Genomic DNA, 17,914 nt, shown 5'->3' with positions numbered 1-17,914 from the left:
GTCCTGCGGTCTGATGAAACTAAAATTGAACTTTTGGGGCTAAATGATCATCGTTATGTTTGGAGGAAAAAATGGAGAATCTTGGAAGCCTAAGAACACCATCCCAACTGTGAAACACGGGGGTTGCAGCATCATGTTGAAGGGTTGTTTTGCTGCAGGAGGGTCTGGTGCACTTCACATAATAGATGACATCATCAGAAAAGAAGATCATGTGGCAATACTGAAGCAGCATCTCAAGACATCAGCCAGGAAGTTAAAGCTCGGGCAGAAATGGGTCTTCCAAATGGACAATGACCCGAAGCATATTGCCAAAATGGTAACAGAGTGGCTTAAGGATAACAAAGTCAATGTTCTGGAGTGGCCATCACAAAGCCCTGATCTCAATCCTATTGAAAATTTATGGGCATAGCTGAAAAGGCAGGTGCCAGCTAGGCGACCTACAAACCTGGATCAGCAACACCAGTTGTATCAGAAGGAATGGGCCCAAATTCCGACCAACTATTGTGAGAAGCTTGTGGAAGAATATCCCAAACGTTTCACTCAACTCATTCAGTTTAATGGCCATGGTACCAAATACTATTGAAATATATGTAAGCTTTGCAGTAAGTCGTAAAAATGCCTTAAAACATTATCTCTATCTCATTATTCTGGCATTTGGCAAATATTAATGATCCTGGTAATCCTAATTGACCTAAAACGGGAAAGGTTTATTCTGATTACATGTCAGATATTGAGAAAAAACATGCAGATGTGTCTTTCTATATAGTGTATGTAAACTTCTGGTTCCAACTTTATGAAAGTAATCTAATAACAAGGTTATGCAATTTTTAAATTGCACTGCTTGGTGGTATTATGGTATATTGTATTAACATATTTGATTAGAGTAATGGAATGCAAATTGAAATGACAAAGTTGTAATACTTTTCTTTATATTTTAAACCCTTTTAAACTTATTCGCCACCTTTAATGGAGTTTTTGGCAGTTGGGTTATCACATAGCTATTCTAATTAATCTATGGCTTCTTGCAGGTGTCTGCAGTGGATGGGGTGGAAGCTACTATTTAACTTTTGACGGAACGTCTTATAAGTATCATGACATATGTACAGATGTTCTAGTACAAGAAATTATCCCAAAATATGATTTTAGAGTGCTCTTAGATAGAACCAACTGCTCTTCCAAATATGCTGCATCTTGTAGACTTACTCTAATAATTTTCTATGAAGGCCATGAGATCAAGCTGACTGGCATGGGGAATTACAATGAGGTAAGGTTTTATGGTTTTACTCTTATCCATGGTGAACCCTTAGGATATGTTCCCACAGGGCATACGCAAAGTACATTTTTTTGTCTGGATGGAAAACTTGTTGCATACTGTAAGTTTTTTGAATGACATTTCATTAATTCTCCTGTACACATTGTGGAGATAATTCTTAGACTAGTGTCACACGACCATATTTTCTCTCATCTGAGAAAATCGGTCCAATTATACTAATACACTCTGGTTAGAGTTTGCTCAGAGAGTCATCATAGTGTGATCTGATTTTCTCAGATGAGGAGATGGAAAAAAAATTCTCCACCTTCTGCATTCTGTCAGATTATGAAAATTGGACTGCAATTAGATGTCATTCGAGTGCCGTCCAATGTTTTCCATGGACTCATTGACTTGCATGGCCGAGTGTGATTAGAATATCAGATGAAAATCATGCATGCTAGGATTTTTTTCCTTGGACAGACTCTGATAAAAATAATCGGGCATGTGCCAAGCCACATAAAATAATATTGGTCCGAATGTGATTGTCGGAACACATTCGGTCATCTGCACAAGCCCTTAGTGTAAATTTGCTTGAGCCATAGATTTAAAATGTCATCCTGTCCCATTGGGAATCTGACCATCAACCAATTAGAATTTCTACAACAAAATCTGCAGTATTTTGCTATTCATTTCACTGCAGATTTTCCACTATGGAACTTTAAGAGGGGGATATGCCCAATGTGAAGTAAGAAATGCTTATATTGTATCCAATTTCAACTACCCAGTCAAAGTAGAGTAATTTCTAATATCCAAATAAAAACTTTGCTTTTCTACACAGGTTACATTTGACTCAGTAAGAGTTTATCCGGCATTCGTCTACAATGATATTGGAATTTCTGGCAATAATGCCAAAGTGGTAGTATCCATAAAAACCATTGATGCTTACATCAGCTTGAGTGGCACAATATTTGAAATAAAATTGTCATCTACCCTGTTCAAGAACAATACAGAAGGACAATGTGGTATGTTATACTTTTGCTCAATCTTTTTGTGTTTATTTTTATGTTAGCACAAGTAAAACATATATTAATTATTAAAATGAAGTTAGAAACATGCAAATAAGGTAAGGTTGGTTGCTGGTATATTCTACATGTTTTTAATGAAACCCTGTGATTTAATGCAAAATCAAAAATTATCTTTTTCTACTATTTTTGGTGCAAAAAGTCAAACAAATTGCAAAAAATTGACCCAAAATAATGGAGTACTCAAAAATAGTCCAGTGAGGGGCTGGAGTGGAGTTCCGCAAAACTTTGCAAATTTTTAAAAATGATGATGAATCAGAAGAAGATATCTAGAGTTGCTAAACTCTGCACACAAAGCGGAAAACAGACAAATAGGCAAGAAAATATAAAATAGACTTAAATACAGTGCAAAATATAATTATGAATTGAATGTAAACAAAAAAGGCGCAAAACACACAAAACTAGACAAACAATAAGTGCAAAGGCAAAGATGAATTGGGACCTAATTTTTTTCAACAGGTTGCCACTGTATTGAACAGTTCCTTTTGATACGCTAATCTATGCAATAAAAATACCGAAACCCTGATGGATACTAGTCAAGCTAAGCCAAAGTAGCCCATGATGGGTGGATACACATGTAAAGATGTGTGTGCCATGAGCTTTTCTGGTACATAAATATAATGACCCTGATTCATCAATTGCATTTTTTAAATTGCTTTCTTTTTTGTCTTGTGATATTTGTTGCCTCTTTTTTGCCCCAAATTCATCAATTCATGAATTTATTGCACAGTCGAAAAAAACTATTTATTGAACCATTTTTATGATTTTTGGTGCCAAAAGTTGCACTTTGGCACACAAAAATGTGGTTCTTGAGCCTAATTGGTGCACTGACACAATGATAGGTGTCGAGTTCCCGCCTCTGCGCAGGGGGAATCTCGAACCATCTCCGCTGTGGTCTCCCATGCTTCTCCAGCCGCAGTGAAGTCTGCTCAGCGGAGACGTCGGTCCCAGCGTCTAGCTCAGGCTGATACTGGACGACTGGTTACTACTGCCTTTCCAGGCTCTGTCCTTGTAGCCAACAATATTCAGCAGCGAGCAGGTCTTTCTGGGACTAAGTCCTGCTTTTCACATACTGAGCATGCCCACAGGATGACCTCCCATTGGAGGTCGGGGGTCACATGCTCAGGTCCTGTTGCGGCTCCTATTGATCCATTTGGAAGGTCTTGTAGCACTGCCGCTATAAAAGGTTTGCATGGCCGCTCGGCCATGCACACTTGCAAACGTGTGTGTGTTGACGTGTGAAAGTCGTTCATTAATTATCCCCTCCCTTCTGTATGACTGCTCGCTTAAGGTGGATGATTGCTATCTAGCACCCGACTTAGCTATCAGCACGTGATACACAAAACAGCGTCTAATTGCTGTGACCGCCAGTGCGGCGCCATGCGCTTTCACAGCGCTTTCCTTACCCAAGCCTGGGTGGTTAGTGGCGCCCGCCAGAGCGGCACCGCATGCACTCTCATGCACCTAAATAATTATTATTATTTTATTCTCTCTGACACTCCAGTTGCGGTGTCGAGCACAAGAGGTCTAGCTGAACTCTGACCAGAGTCTTGGGATTGAGTTCAGTGACTCCTTGCTTGCGCTGTTTTGTGTGGTACTTAAGGCCCTGTGACGCAACAGGGTTTGCTTTCTTCAAAGAGGGTGAAGTTAACCCGTTTGTGAATCCATTTTGTACCGTCATATAGTCCGTCATTACTCAGCAGCAGATTCCATCTCTGCACAGTGGACCCCGGGCTGCGAACGCACCTTATTTTATCTATCTAACTATTTGGTGCATTCCACTAGCCCTAGCATTACACTAGCGCCAGGGTCTGGCTAGTAATGATGGACAAATGGCAATCCTTGTGGTACATCCAGCAGCTGGAGGGTAGGTTGGCGGCTCTTGAGCGCACAACCTCAGCTGTGGATGTTACCGCAGTAGCTGTTCAGGCTGCTAGCATGCCTGCAACAACCTTGTCTACTGCCACCCCTGTTCCAACCTTATCTCGCCTCCTGCTGCCAGAAACTTTTTCTGGTGATAGTTAATCTTGTAAGGGTTTCGTGAGCCAGTGCTCTACACATCTCGAGCTCCTGGACGCATGTTTCCCCACAGAGCGGGCTAAGGTGGGATTTATTGTGTCTATCCTGTTGGACAGGGCGTTGGAGTGGGCTATGCCGCTGTGGGATCGTGGCGATTATGTGGTTCAGAGTGCTCCGTTGTTCCTGAATACTCTGAAACAGGTCTTTTTAGGACCTCGAGTCACCCATGATACAGCGCTCCAACTGTTGGCATTGACTCAGGGCTTGTCCTTGGTCAGCCATTTTGCCATCCACTTTCGCACCCTAGCATCTGAGCTGGAGTGGTCGGATAAAGCCCTTATTCCAATATTTTGGAGGGGGCTGGCTGACCACGTGAAGGACGCTCTGGCCCTAGGGAAATTCCCGCCACACTGGAAGCGTTAATAGCTTTGTCCACTTGTACTGACCTCCGTTTTCACGAGCAGAGGTTAAAGCGAGCCCAGTGTAGTCAGAGGTTTCGGTTGGCTCCCACCTTCACCAAACCTTTGGAATCTCCAGACCAAGCCCCTGAGTCACATGAGGCCATGGTAGTGTCACGAGCAGGATCTAAGTCCGCTCGTGCACTCCAGGTTTGTCATGTTTGCCAGCAGTCAGGACATCTTGCCACCAGATGTCCCCAGCAGTCGAGGAAACGTCAGCGTCTAGTGGTAGTAGCTGGAGGTACACTAGACACGGCGACGTTTGCCTCCAAATTGTCCTTTAAGGGGATAATTACTATAGGATCATTTACCCACTCAGTAGAGCTCTGCGTGGATTCTGGGGTGGAGGACAATTATATGTCTTCTGCCTTCGCCCAACGTCACGCAATTCCCCTGGTAATGTTAGCTCAACCAGTAACGTCGACATTGCCCTCACAGATAACACACCAGACCATCCCTTTTTCTCTGTCCATGTCGCCATCTCATCAGGAAATTATATCTCTGCTCGTCATTCCTGAAGGAATTGATGAGGTCCTGTTAAGGATACCTTGGCTACGGTACCACTCCTCATATTGAGTGGTCCACAGGCAGAATTTTGGGATGGGGTGAATCTTGTGGGGGTAGATCTCAGAGGGAATGTGTTCAGGTTGCTACTACTGAGGTACCCGCAGATCTATCCTCTCTCCCCAATCAATATTGGCCCTATGCGGACGTGTTCTCCAAAAGATCTGCGGAGACCCTTCCGCCACACCGCCCCTATGACTGTCCTATTGACCTCTTGCCTGGTGCTGAGCCTCCCCGAGGTTGAGTCTATCCGGTATCTCTCCTGGAGACGGAGGTGATATCACAGTACATCCAGGAAAATCTGGCAAGAGGATTCATAAGGAAGTCAGTGTCACCTGCAGAGGCTGGGTTCTTCTTCGTGCAGAAGAAGAACGGGGAACTACGTCCATGCATAGATTACAGGGGTCTTAACGACATCACCGTTAAGAATAAGTATCCTTTGCCCCTGATATCTGAGCTCTTTAATAGGCTTCGGGGAGCAAGGGTATTTACAAAATTAGATCTGTGGGGTGCTTACAACCTGATTCGCATCCGTGAGGAGGACGAATGGAAGACGGCTTTTAACACCAGGGATGGGCACTATGAATATCTGGTGATGCCCTTTGGGCTCTGTAATGCCCCTGTCATTTTCCAAGACCTTGTGAATTACATCTTCCGGGATATGCTCTCCACCTCGGTCGTAGTCTATCTGGATGATATTCTCATATACTCTCCAGATATTCACTCCCACCGGAGAGATGTTTGCAGAGTCTTCGACCTCTTAAGGGCAAATTCCCTCTACGCAAAGTTGGAGAAATGTGTGTTTGAGCAGGAGTCCTTACCTTTCCTGGGCTATATCATCTCCACCCAGGGATTGGCTATGGATCCTGCCAAACTACAGGCTGTGATGGACTGGTAGGAACCCCATTCATTTAAAGAGGCGCTGCGCTTTATGGGGTTCATTAATTACTATTGCCAGTTCATTCCACACTTCTCAACTTTGGTAGCTCCCTTGGTTGCCCTCACCAAGAAGGGAGCAAATCCCAAATTGTGGTCTGAGCAGGTCTCCAAGGCCTTTCACTCCATTAAGCCACACTTCGCTAGAGCTCCCATCCTACATCGCCCCGATGTAAATAAGCCATTCATAATGGAGGTGGATGCCTCATCCGTTGTTGCTGGAGCAGTCCTTTTCCAAAAGGATGCTCAAGGTCGGAAGCATCCTTGCTTCTTCTTTTCCAAGGCCTTCTCACCAGCAGAGAGGAATTATTCCATCGGGGACAGGGAGTTGCTAGCCATGAAGTTGGCTTTCTCAGAGTGGAGACATCTCTTGGAGGGGGCTCGTTTTCCCTTCCAAGTCTTCACATACCACAAGAATTTGGTGTACTTGCAGACAGCCCAGCGGATAAATTCTCGCCAGGCCAGATGGTCCTTGTTCTTCTCCCGGTTTCTTTTCACCCTTCATTTTCATTCCAGGGAGAAGAACATTCGTGCTGATGCTCTCTCTCGCTCTGTTGTATCATCTGAGGAGGAGGATAGGAGCCTCGGCTTATTGTCCCCACCAAGAGCCTGAGAACTGTGGCCCCGGTTTCGTTAGAGTCTATGCCTCCGGGCAAGACTTTTGTACCATCCAGTCTGCGTCCGGAGGTTCTCTCTTGGGCTCACTTGTCTAGGATGGGTGGATGTGAAGAAACCAGATTGTATCTTAATTACCCAGAGAGTTACGTTTTTGCAAACCAATAAGAACTGAATTTTCATCTGTATATTGGCTTGTGCATTTAAGTGTTTGGCCATGTGCACACGTTAAGTATTTTTCGCGTTTTTTTCACGTTTTTTCGCTATAAAAACGCGAAAAAAATGTGAAAAAAACACTTACATATGCCTCCCATTATTTTAAGTGTATTCCGCATTTCTTGTGCAAATGTTGCATTTTTTTCCGTGAAAAAATCGCATCGCGGAAAAAAAAGCAACATGCTCATTAAATTTGCGGAATTGCAGGGATTCCGCACACCTAGGAATGCATTGATCTGCTTACTTTCTGCATGTGGCTGTGCGGTTGGTACCCAGGGTGGAGGAAAGGAGACTCTCCTCCACAGACTGGGCACCGTATAATTGGTAAAAAAAAAGAAAGAATTAAAATAAAAAATAGTCATATACTCACCTTTGATGGCCCCCGGAGTCTTCCCGCCTCTCAGCGGTGCATTCTGCCGCTTCCGTTCCTATAGATGATGTGGTGAAGGACCTGCGATGACATCGCGGTCACATGACCGCGATGACGTCGCGGTCACGTGACGACGACGTCATCGAAGGTCCTGCACCACACCATCTATAGGAACGAACGCCGCTGAGGAGATCGGCTGTTTGCAGAGGGTGAGTATAACCATTTTTTTATTTTGTTATTATTTTTAACATGATATCTTTTTACTATTGATGCTGCCTAGGCTGCATCTATAGTAAAAAGTTGGTCACACTTGTCAAACAGTATGTTTGACAAGTGTGACCAACGTGTCAGTCAGTTTTCCAAGCGATGCTACAGATCGCTTGGAAAATGCTAAAAAAACCACGAAAAAAACGGGAAAAAACGCAAAAAAAAATGCGGATTTCTTGCAGAAAATTTCCGGTTTTCTTCAGGAAATTTCTGCAAGAAATCCTGACGTGTGCACATACACTTTATGTCTGGTGGTTCAAGAGGACAGACTTGCAGACTGATACCATTTAACATACAATGTAAAGGTACCTTCACACTGAACAACTTTCCAACGAGAACGACAATGATCCGTGAAGTTGCAGCGTCCTGGATAGCGATATCGTTGTGTTTGACACGCAGCAGCGATCTGGATCCCGCTGTGATATCGCTGGTCGGAGCTAGAAGGCCAGCACCTTATTTCGTCATTAGGTCGGTGTGTATCGTCGTGTTTGACAGCAAAAGCAACGATGCCAGCAATGTTTTACAATGGTAACCAGGGTAAATATTGGGTTACTAAGCGCAGGGCCGCGCTTAGTAACCCGATATTTACCCTGGTTACCAATGTAAAAGTAAAAAAAAACACTACATACTCACCTTCTGATGTCTGTCACGTCCCCCGGCGTCCGCGCTGCTGCTCAGAGCTTCCTGCACTGAATGTTTCAGTGCCGGCCGTAAAGCCGAGCACAGTGGTGACGTCACCGCTGTGCTCTGCCGGCCCTGACACATTCAGTGAAGGAAGCTCTGAGCAGCAGCGCGGACGCCGGGGGACGTGACAGACATCAGAAGGTGAGTATGTAGTGTTTTTTTTTTACTTTTACATTGGTAACCAGGGTAAATATCGGGTTACTAAGCGCGACCCTGCACTTAGTAACCCGATATTTACCCTGGTTACCCGGGTGCTGCAGGGGGACTTCGGCATCGTTGAAGACAGTTTCAATGATACCGAAGTCGTTCCCCTGATCGTTGGTCGCTGGAGAGAGCTGTCTGTGTGACAGCTCCCCAGTGACCTAAACAGTGACGCTGCAGTGATCGGCTCGTTGTCTATATCGCTGCAGCGTCGCTGAGTGTGACGGTACCTTAAGTCTGTAGTGGTGACTGTACATTGAGTGTGTTGAGCTTTGTTTGTTGATGTGTGCTTATTAGTGTTGAGCATTCCGATACCGCAAGTATCGGGTATCGGCCGATATTTGCTGTATCGGAATTCCGATACCGAGTTCTGATATCTTTGTGATATCGGAAATCGGAATCGGAAGTTCCCAGTGTATGGTTCCCAGGGTCTGGAGGAGAGGAGACTCTCCTTCAGGCCCTGGGATCCATATTCATGTAAAAAATAAAGAATTAAAATAAAAAATATGGATATACTCACCCGTCCGGTGGCTCCTGGACCTTGCCGATGTAACCGGCAGCCTCCGTTCCTAAGAATGAGGAGTTTAGGACCTGCGATGACGTCGCAGCTTGTGTTGGTCGCATGAGCGGTCACATGAGCGGTCATGCGACCAATCACAAGCCACGACGTCATCGAAGGTCCTAAACTCCTCATTCTTAGGAACGGAGGCTGACGGTTACATCGGTAAAGCAGGGGCCGCCGGCCGGGTGAGTATATCCATATTTTTTATTTTAATTCTTTATTTTTTACAGGAATATGGATCCCAGGGCCTGAAGGAGAGTTTCCTCTCCTTCAGACCCTGGGAACAAACCAGGATACCTTCCGATACTTGTGTCCCATTGACCTGCATTGGTATCTGGTATCGGTATCGGCGATATCCGATATTTTTCGGATATCGGCCGATACCATCCGATACCGATACCTTTGAGTATCGGAAGGTATCGCTCAACACTAGTGCTTATATGCTAATATACTTAATCCCATCACCATTGTTTACCTTTTCTTGATGTTGGACTGAAGGACCCTAGGTGGTTCTAAGGGTAGCTTTCATGCCTTGGGTATAAAGAGACTGAAGTAACACAGAGCTAGGAGCCAGACATTCTGCAAACCACCCAACAGACAAGAGAAAGGACTGCAGCCAATTCATCATGGCACCATCACGAGGGACACTGATCTAGGATTCTATAGGATACAACCTAGGGGTTTTCGGCTCTGGTTGGAAGGACACAGATCTGATCCAGTGACCATCTCTGAACTATGGATCTGTTTGGAGAAAGCCAGGGTTGGGACCCGCTGGTCGCCTGGTTCCATGGAGATGGTCAGATTAGCCAGGTTGTGACTCTCGTGTCAACTGGCTTTGGACCTTGTATGGACACTATGGATAGTTCTTGGTCATCTCCCTATGCTTGTCATTACCCCTTCTCTGTGCGTTCATCCACAGATGGAGTAGCGACCCTGGGAGCTCTGACATCGTGTCATACTGGAAATACGTGGAGATGCAGTGATATTTTATATGTGCCCATGTACCCATACAATTCCAGGCATGTTGGGAATGTTCTGTTTGCTATTTTGTGCTGTGGTTCAATAAAGTATTGCCACCCTGTTTTACCTTAACCATGTGTTGTCTGTGTAGTGTATTGCCCACTGGGAGATAGAGCGGGCATTCAGTGGTATGAGCCGTGGTCCATGCAGTCTTGCTAAAGACAGCCGGGCCAGCGGACGAGAGCACCCACTGACCCCGCTTCTCCATAACAGTGGATATGTTGGGTCCAAAAGGACATCTGAGCTACTGGCAAGGACATACTGGTAGCCGTATGTGGCTCGTGACGTCGCAGACTATGTTCGGGCGTGTGTCTCTTGCGCCAAGAACAAGTCCCCTCAACAACGGCCAGCTGGCTTGCTTTACCCCCTGCCGGTGGCAGACAGACCCTGGGAGATGGTCGGGATGGATTTTGTGGTGGGCTTACCCAAGTCTCGTAGCTGCACCATTATTTGAATGATCACCGACCATTTTTCCAAAATGGTGCACTTGGTGCCTCTTCCATGGCTACCTTCTGCATGGGCTCTGGTAGCGTTGTTTATTAAACATATCTTTCACCTACATGGCATGCCAGACCGGGGTCCCCAGTTTGCGTCTCGGTTCTGGAGAGAGCTTTGTCGTCTACTCAGCATTGAGTTGAATCTCTCTTCTGCATATCATCCCGAGACAAATGGCTTGGTAGAGAGGGCCAACCAGACCCTGGTCACATATCTGCGACATTTTGTTTCAGCCAGGCAGGATGACTGGGCTTCCTTGCTACCGTGGGTGGAATTTAGGCTAAACAATGTCGTAGCTGACTCCCCTTGTCAGACCCGATTCCTCCTTAATCACAGCCAGCATCCACGGGTTCCTGTGCCTATGCCCATATCTTCCGCCGACTCCAGGGTGGCAGACTGGGCTGTGGAGGCATGGGACATTTGGGACCGCACTTAGGATGCCATCCAGGCCTCCAAGGAGAGAATGAGGTCCTCCACCGATGCACATCGGCGCCCCGCTCTGACTTTTGCTCCTGGCGACTTGGTGTGGCTCTCCGCCCGTAACATCAGGCTGCGAGTTGAGTCCACTAAGTTTACACCTCTCTACTTGGGTCCCTTGAAGGTTCTCGAACAGGTTAACCCTGTGGTCTACTGTCTGGCCCTTCCTCCACGCCTAGGTATCACCAACACCTTTCATGTGTCCCTCTTGAAGCTCGTATACTTGTCCCGATTTTCTGAGTCAGCTGCCGGGACATTGGGTTAATCTACCGATGATTACGAGGTGAACGCTATCTTGGGGTGTAAGGTGGTACGTGGTAAAAAATGTTATTTGGTGGATTGGAAGGGCTATGGCCCAGAGGACAGGTCCTGGGAGCCTGCTGAGCACATTCGAGCTCCACTGCTCATTGCTGCCTTCAAGCGTAGCGAGGTCCAAGGAGGGGGCTCTAGGAGAGGGGGTAATGTTAGGTGTCAAGTTCTGCAGTGGAGTCTGCTCAGCGGAGACGTCGGTCCCAGCATCTAGCTCAGGCTGATACTGGATGACTGGTTACTACTGCCCTTCCAGGCTCCGTCCTTGTAGCCAGCAATGTTCAGCAGTGAGCAGGTTTTTCTGGGACTAAGTCCTGCTTTTCACATACTGAGCATGCCCACGGGATGACCTCCCACATGCTCAGGTCCTGTTGCTGCCATGCGCTAGTGTACACTTGTAAATGTGTGTGTGTTGACGTGTGAAAGTCATTCATTAATTATCCCCTCCCTTGTGTATGACTGCTCGTGTAAGGTGGATGATTTCTCTCTAGCGTCCGACTTAGCTATCAGCACGTGACACACAAAACAGCGTCTAATTGCTGTGACCTCCAGTGAAGCGCTGTGTGCTTTCACAGCACTATCCTTACCCAAGCCTGAATGGTTAGTGGCGTCCGCCAGAGCGGCACCGCACACACTTTCGTGCATCTAAACAATTATTATTATTTTATTCTCTCTGACACTCCAGTTGCGGTGTCGAGCACAAGAGGTCTAGTTGAACTCTAATCCATAGTCTTGGGATTGAGTTCTGTGACTCCTTGCTTGCGTTCTTTTGTGTGGTACCAAGGCCCTGTAACGCAACAGGGTTTGCTTTCTTCATACAGGGTGAAGTTAACCCGTGTGTGAATCCATTTTGTACCGCCATATAGTCTGTCATTACTCAGCAGCAGGTTCCATCTCTGCACGGTGGACCCCGGGCTGCGAACGCACCTTATTCTATCTAATTATTTGGTGCGTTCCGCTAGCCCTAACACACAGCTCCTTAGACTAAGGTGGGGTTGATATTCAAAAAAGCAAATTTGTGGCAAAGTTGTGTAACTTTTTTGTTCCAAATTTTAGCACATACGTAAAAAAAATATAATTAGTAATTAATCAATGTTTGTATTCACTCTTGTTAATTTACAATCTTTTCTTTAGGTACTTGTTCCAACAAAAGGGAAGATGATTGTCGTCTTCCAGATGGAAGCGTCATCTCCGATTGTTCTTCTATGGCCTCTTACTGGAAGGATGTATATTTATCTAAACCGGGTTGTAGCTTTATTACAGGCACCCCTGTCACTGTAACTCGAGAAAGTGTAACTACATATTGCACTTCTGCTTCTATATGTAATATCATCTCAAGCGAGTAAGTAATAATAATCATAATTTTGAACATAAATTGGAAAATATTTAGTTAACTAATAGCACCAACTAGAACTGGCCCCGTTCCCCAAAACCCCATACTAGCTGCTCGGGCTTCCTCCATAGCAATGTTGTTGCATTATACAAAAGACTTGGATGGAGCTTAGAAACCTACTGACAAACTTAAGTTTCTTCATGAGAGCTAAGTAGTAGTGAAAATTTACTATATTATTCTATTCTTGACAGTAAAGTTGAGCGACTTTTACTTTTTTAGGATCTTTTTGTCAAAAGTCGGGTCGGGTGAAATCGGCCGATTATTGCAAAAAGTCAGGGATCCGACTGAAACACGAAACCCAATGCAAGTCAATGGGGAAGCAAAGTTGGCAGTGAGTGGAGGACAGGAAAACACCTACAGTGCCCATTTTAATGCCAAAAACATCAATTCTTGTTACTTAAGCTTGTAAATCTTAATTTACCTTATAATAATAGTTAGGCACTGAAAATTGGGGGTCATTTGGCTAAAGTTGTGGGGGGGTAGGGCTGGCTCAAGTTTTTTGTGGGCCCAGGAAACGCGGACTACGTCACGGCGGTGGAGCAGGGAGAGGTAAGTATTTCAACTTTGCAAGTGCTGTGATCCTGAGGAAGTAGGGGGGCACACTCGTTCGCATTGGCACTGGCACAGGGCCCCTCAAAGTACAGCAGTGTGTTTGATGGTGGGGGCGCCTCCCACCGGCAGAGACACTTTTGCGTACTATGAGGGGCCCTGTGCCAGTGACGTCGTCAACGAGTATGCCCCCCCACCTGATGAAGAAACCTGCACTTTCATCTGCACCTTCCTCTTTGTCCCTGTGTAAGGTGGTATAGTATGCGGGAAGGGTAACCAGACTTTCAGCAGGGTCAGATACTGGCTGTGCAGAGTGGAAGGGGAATGTAGTGGTCTGGGTCAATGTACCAGCAGACTCATCTAGCAGTGGCTGGGCAATGGGCAGGATGAGGAGGAAATACAGGTATAGGCCCAAAGAATAAAGTAGGCTAAATGCAGTTCAAAATTGGTAACAGGACTAAACAGGCGGCATTGCTTTGTTCAGTGGAGGAAAACTGTAATGAGTGGCAGACACAGTTAGTAGGTCCAAGTAATAAAGTGGGCCAAATGAAGTTCAAAATTGGTAACAGGAGTAAACAGGCGGCACTGCTTTGTTCAGTAGAGGAGAACAACAAGCAGCAAAAGACACCGTTAGTAGGCCCAACCAAACAAGTAGGCCAAATGTAGTTTCATATTTCATATAGGCTGAAAGCCTGAAAATTGAAGCTCAGCTTTCTTCAGTGGAGGAGAAAAGCAAGCAGCGGCAGACACCATTAGTAGGCCCAACCAAACAAGTAGGCCAAATGCAGTTTAATATTTCATATAGGCTGAAAGCCTGAAAATTGAAGCTCAGCTTTCTTCAGTGGAGGAGAAAAGCAAGCAGCGGAAGACACCATTAGTAGGCCCAACCAAACAAGTAGGCCAAATGCAGTTTCATATTTCTTATAGGCTGAAAGCCTGAAAATTGAAGCTCAGCTTTGTTCAGTGGAGGAGAACTACAAGCAGCGGCAGACACCGTTAGTAGGCCCAACCAAACAAGTAGGCCAAATGTAGTTTTATATTTCATATAGGCTGAAAGCCTGAAAATTGAATCTCAGCTTTGTTCATTGGAGGAGAAAAGCAAGCAGCGACGGACACCGTTAGTAGGCCCAACCAAACAAGTAAGCCAAATGCAGTTTAATATGTGATATAGGCTGAAAATTGAAGCTCAGCTTTGTTCAGTGGAGGACATCTGTATTGAGTGGCACAGACAGACACAGGTAGTAGGCCTAAAATAAGAAAGTAGGCTCAATGCAGCTTAAAATAGGTTACAGGGGTACACAGGCGGCATTGGTTTGTTCAGCAGAGGACGATTGTAAGGAGTGGCGCAGACACACTTAGTAGGCCTAAAATAAAAAAGTTGGCTCAATGCAGTTTAAAATAGGTTACAGGGGTATACAGGCAGCATTGGTTTGTTCAGCGGAGGACGATTGTAAGGAGTGGCGCAGACACACTTAGTAGGCCTAAAATAAAAAAGTTGGCTAAATGTAGTTCAAAACTGGTAACAGGAGTAAACTGGCGGCATAGGTTTGTTCAGTGGAGGACAACTGTAAAGAGTGGATGACACAGTTAGTAGGCCAAAATAATAAAGTGAGGTAAATGTCTGCCAAAAAATTTTTCATAAATAAACAGGTGGCATAGCTACGTACAGGGGTGGACTCCTCTGCTGAGTAGCAGACAGTGGTAGTTGGCGCAAAGTATTAAATGGTCTAAATGGAGGCCAGGGCCCCTGTATATTTTTACTATCATCTATCATTTCAACACATTTTTATTGGCAGTGCCATTGAAGGATTTAACAGCACAGACTACACAGTGGTGGAGCCGGGAGAGGTAAGTTTTGCAAGTGGTAGAGCGCTGTTCGAGCTGGGGGGGACACTCTCTCGTGGGCGGCGGTACTGGCCCAGGGCCCCTCATATTACGACTGTGTGTCTGACGTTGGTTGTGCACCACCACCGTCAGAGACACTTCATTGTACTATGAGGGACCCTGTGCCAGTGCCGTCGCCCAAGAGTGGGCACACCCACCTGTCCAGGCAAACGGCACTCGCATGGGTGCTTGGGCCAGCTGGTGACCACGGCCCTCTGGGGGGAGTCAGCCCATTTATGGAGGTAAAAAAATGGCCTATGGTGGACATTTAGCAGCTACAAATTCAGGAATTGGAGCAGTCAGTAAGAGGAGTCCAAAAGCAAGACATTTTTCAGGCAAGCTACGTGTCAGCAGGTGAAGGTGGGGCAAAATAATTAGAAATCCATGATTGGTTCATTTTAATGAAGGTTAGATCATCAACATTTTGGGTAGCCAGACAAGTCCTTTTTTCGGTCAGTATTGAACCAGCAGCACTAAAGACTCTTTCTGATATGCATATTCTGCCAATTCAGGCCAGGTGTCTATTTTAGATGCCCAGTAATCAAAGGGGAATGACGTGTGAGGAAGAACATCAATAAGGGAGGAAAAATAGTTCGGAACCATACTGGACAAATGTTGTCTCCTGTCACTTTGAATCGATGCAGCAGTACCTGTCATGTCTGCGGTCACTGCGAAATCACTCCACAACCTGGTCATAAAACCCTTCTGTCCAACGCCACTTCTGATTTGTGCACCTCTAACACCTCTGCCATGTTGCCCGCTGCAGCTCGTGTGAGAACCATCACCGCCGCTGTGTGCTGGGAATGCCTGAACCAAACGGTCTACAAGAGTTGCTTGTTTGGTAGACAATATTTGCTCAAGGTTCTCATGTGGCATGATATTTTGTAATTTCCCTTTGCAGCGTGGATCCAGGAGGCAGGCCAACCAGTAATCGTCATCGGTAATCATTTTTATAATGCGGGGGTCCCTTTTTCGTATACGGAAGGCATAATAAGCCATGTAAGCCAGTGTTCCCGGTGTCAATTCACTGCTTGTGCTGGGTTGAGGAGCACTTTCTTGCAAATCAACATCACTTGTCTCCCGCAAAAACCCTGTACCTGACCTTGCAAAGCCACCAGTTTCTATTGCCACCTGAGAAGCATCCTCCTCCCATAAATATTCATCCACATCATTCTCCTCCTCCTCCTCCTCCTCATTGTCTGCCACCTCGTCCAGGAGAGTTCCCTGAACAGACAATGGCTGACTGTCATCAAGGCTTCCCTCATCCTCGGCTGCAGACGCTCCTTAATGTGCGTCAAACTTTGCATCAGCAGACGCATTAGTGGGATGCTCATGCTTATGATGGCATCGTCTGCACTTACCAGCCGTGTGCATTTCTCAAAACACTGAAGGACTTGAGAGAGGTCTTGTAGCTTCGACCACTGCACACCAGACAACTCCATGTCTGCCATCCAACTGCCTGCCCGTGTATGTGTATTCTCCCACAAATACTTTACAGCACACCTCTGTTATTAGGCAGTGCTGGGAAAGCTTCAGCGATCACTGATGGTTCTGCATACGGCTGGAGTGTACGGGTGACCGGCGGATGTGCGAGCAAAGTCTTCGCACCTTCAGGAGCAGGGCTGGTAACCTCGGATAACTTTTCAGGAAGCACTGCACCACCAGGATCAAGGTGTGAGCCAGGCAAGGTATGTGTTTCAGTTCTGAAAAGGCTATGGCAGCCATAAAATTCCTTCTGTTATCACTGACTACCTTACACAGCCCAGCCATGACTGAGTTTCTTGCTGCAAGTACTCTGCCAGTACTTCTGCGGTGTGTCTGTTGTCGCCAAAACACTTCATTTCCAACACAGCCTGCTGACGCTTACAACTAGCTGTTCCATAATGGGACACCTCGTGTGCAACACTGGCAGCTGCGGATGGAGTGGTTGGCCGACTGCGCTCTGTGGACGAGTTTTCGCTTCTGGAGGAGGATGAGGAGGGGTGTCGAACGCCTACTGCCAACTGTTTCCTAGACCATGGGCTAGGCAGAACTGTCCCACAATGGCTGTCCCCTGTGGACCCTGCATCCACCACATTAACCCAGTGTGCCGTGATGGACACGTAATGTCCCTGGCCATGCCTACTGGTCCATGCATCTGTTGTGAGGTGCACCTTTCTACTGACTGCCTGAGTGCATGGACAATGCAGTCTTTGACATGCTGGTGGAGGGCAGGGATGGCTTTTCTTGCAAAGAAGTGTCGACTGGGTAGGTCATAGTGTGGTACTGCGTAGGTCATCAGGGCTTTGAAAGCTTCGCTTTCAACCAACCGGTAGGGCATCATCTCTAACGAGATTAGTCTAGTAATGTGGGCGTTCAAACCCTGTGTACGCGGATGAGAGGATGAGTACTTCCTTTTCCTAACGAGAGTCTCTTGTAGGGTGAGCTGGACTGGAGAGCTGCATATGGTGGAACTAGCGGGGGTGGTGGTAGACATGGCAGATTGAGAGGGGGTTGGTGATGGTATTCTTGATGTTGGCCTACATACAGTGTTTCCTACCAAGAACCTGGTGATTCCATGA

At 46.1% G+C, this 17,914-nt stretch overlaps 1 protein-coding gene across 1 annotated transcript in view; it reads left to right on the top strand.

Moving 5' to 3' along the window:
- Window positions 1-1,034: 1,034 nt before the first annotated feature.
- The window catches only part of LOC143809634 (intestinal mucin-like protein), a 146,514-nt gene continuing 129,634 nt past the window's right edge, over window positions 1,035-17,914 (top strand). The window contains exons 1-3 of the mRNA XM_077292685.1: window positions 1,035-1,264; window positions 2,091-2,274; window positions 12,662-12,869. Of these exons, the coding sequence (XP_077148800.1) occupies window positions 1,247-1,264; window positions 2,091-2,274; window positions 12,662-12,869 (410 nt within the window). The 5' untranslated portion in view covers window positions 1,035-1,246. The remainder of the gene's footprint in view (window positions 1,265-2,090; window positions 2,275-12,661; window positions 12,870-17,914) is intronic.

This window comes from Ranitomeya variabilis, chromosome 2 (genome assembly GCF_051348905.1).
Source record: "Ranitomeya variabilis isolate aRanVar5 chromosome 2, aRanVar5.hap1, whole genome shotgun sequence".
Taxonomy (NCBI): Eukaryota; Metazoa; Chordata; class Amphibia; order Anura; family Dendrobatidae; genus Ranitomeya; species Ranitomeya variabilis.
The sequence above is the reverse complement of the archived record's forward strand: the minus strand, read 5'-3'. Positions and strand labels throughout refer to the sequence as shown.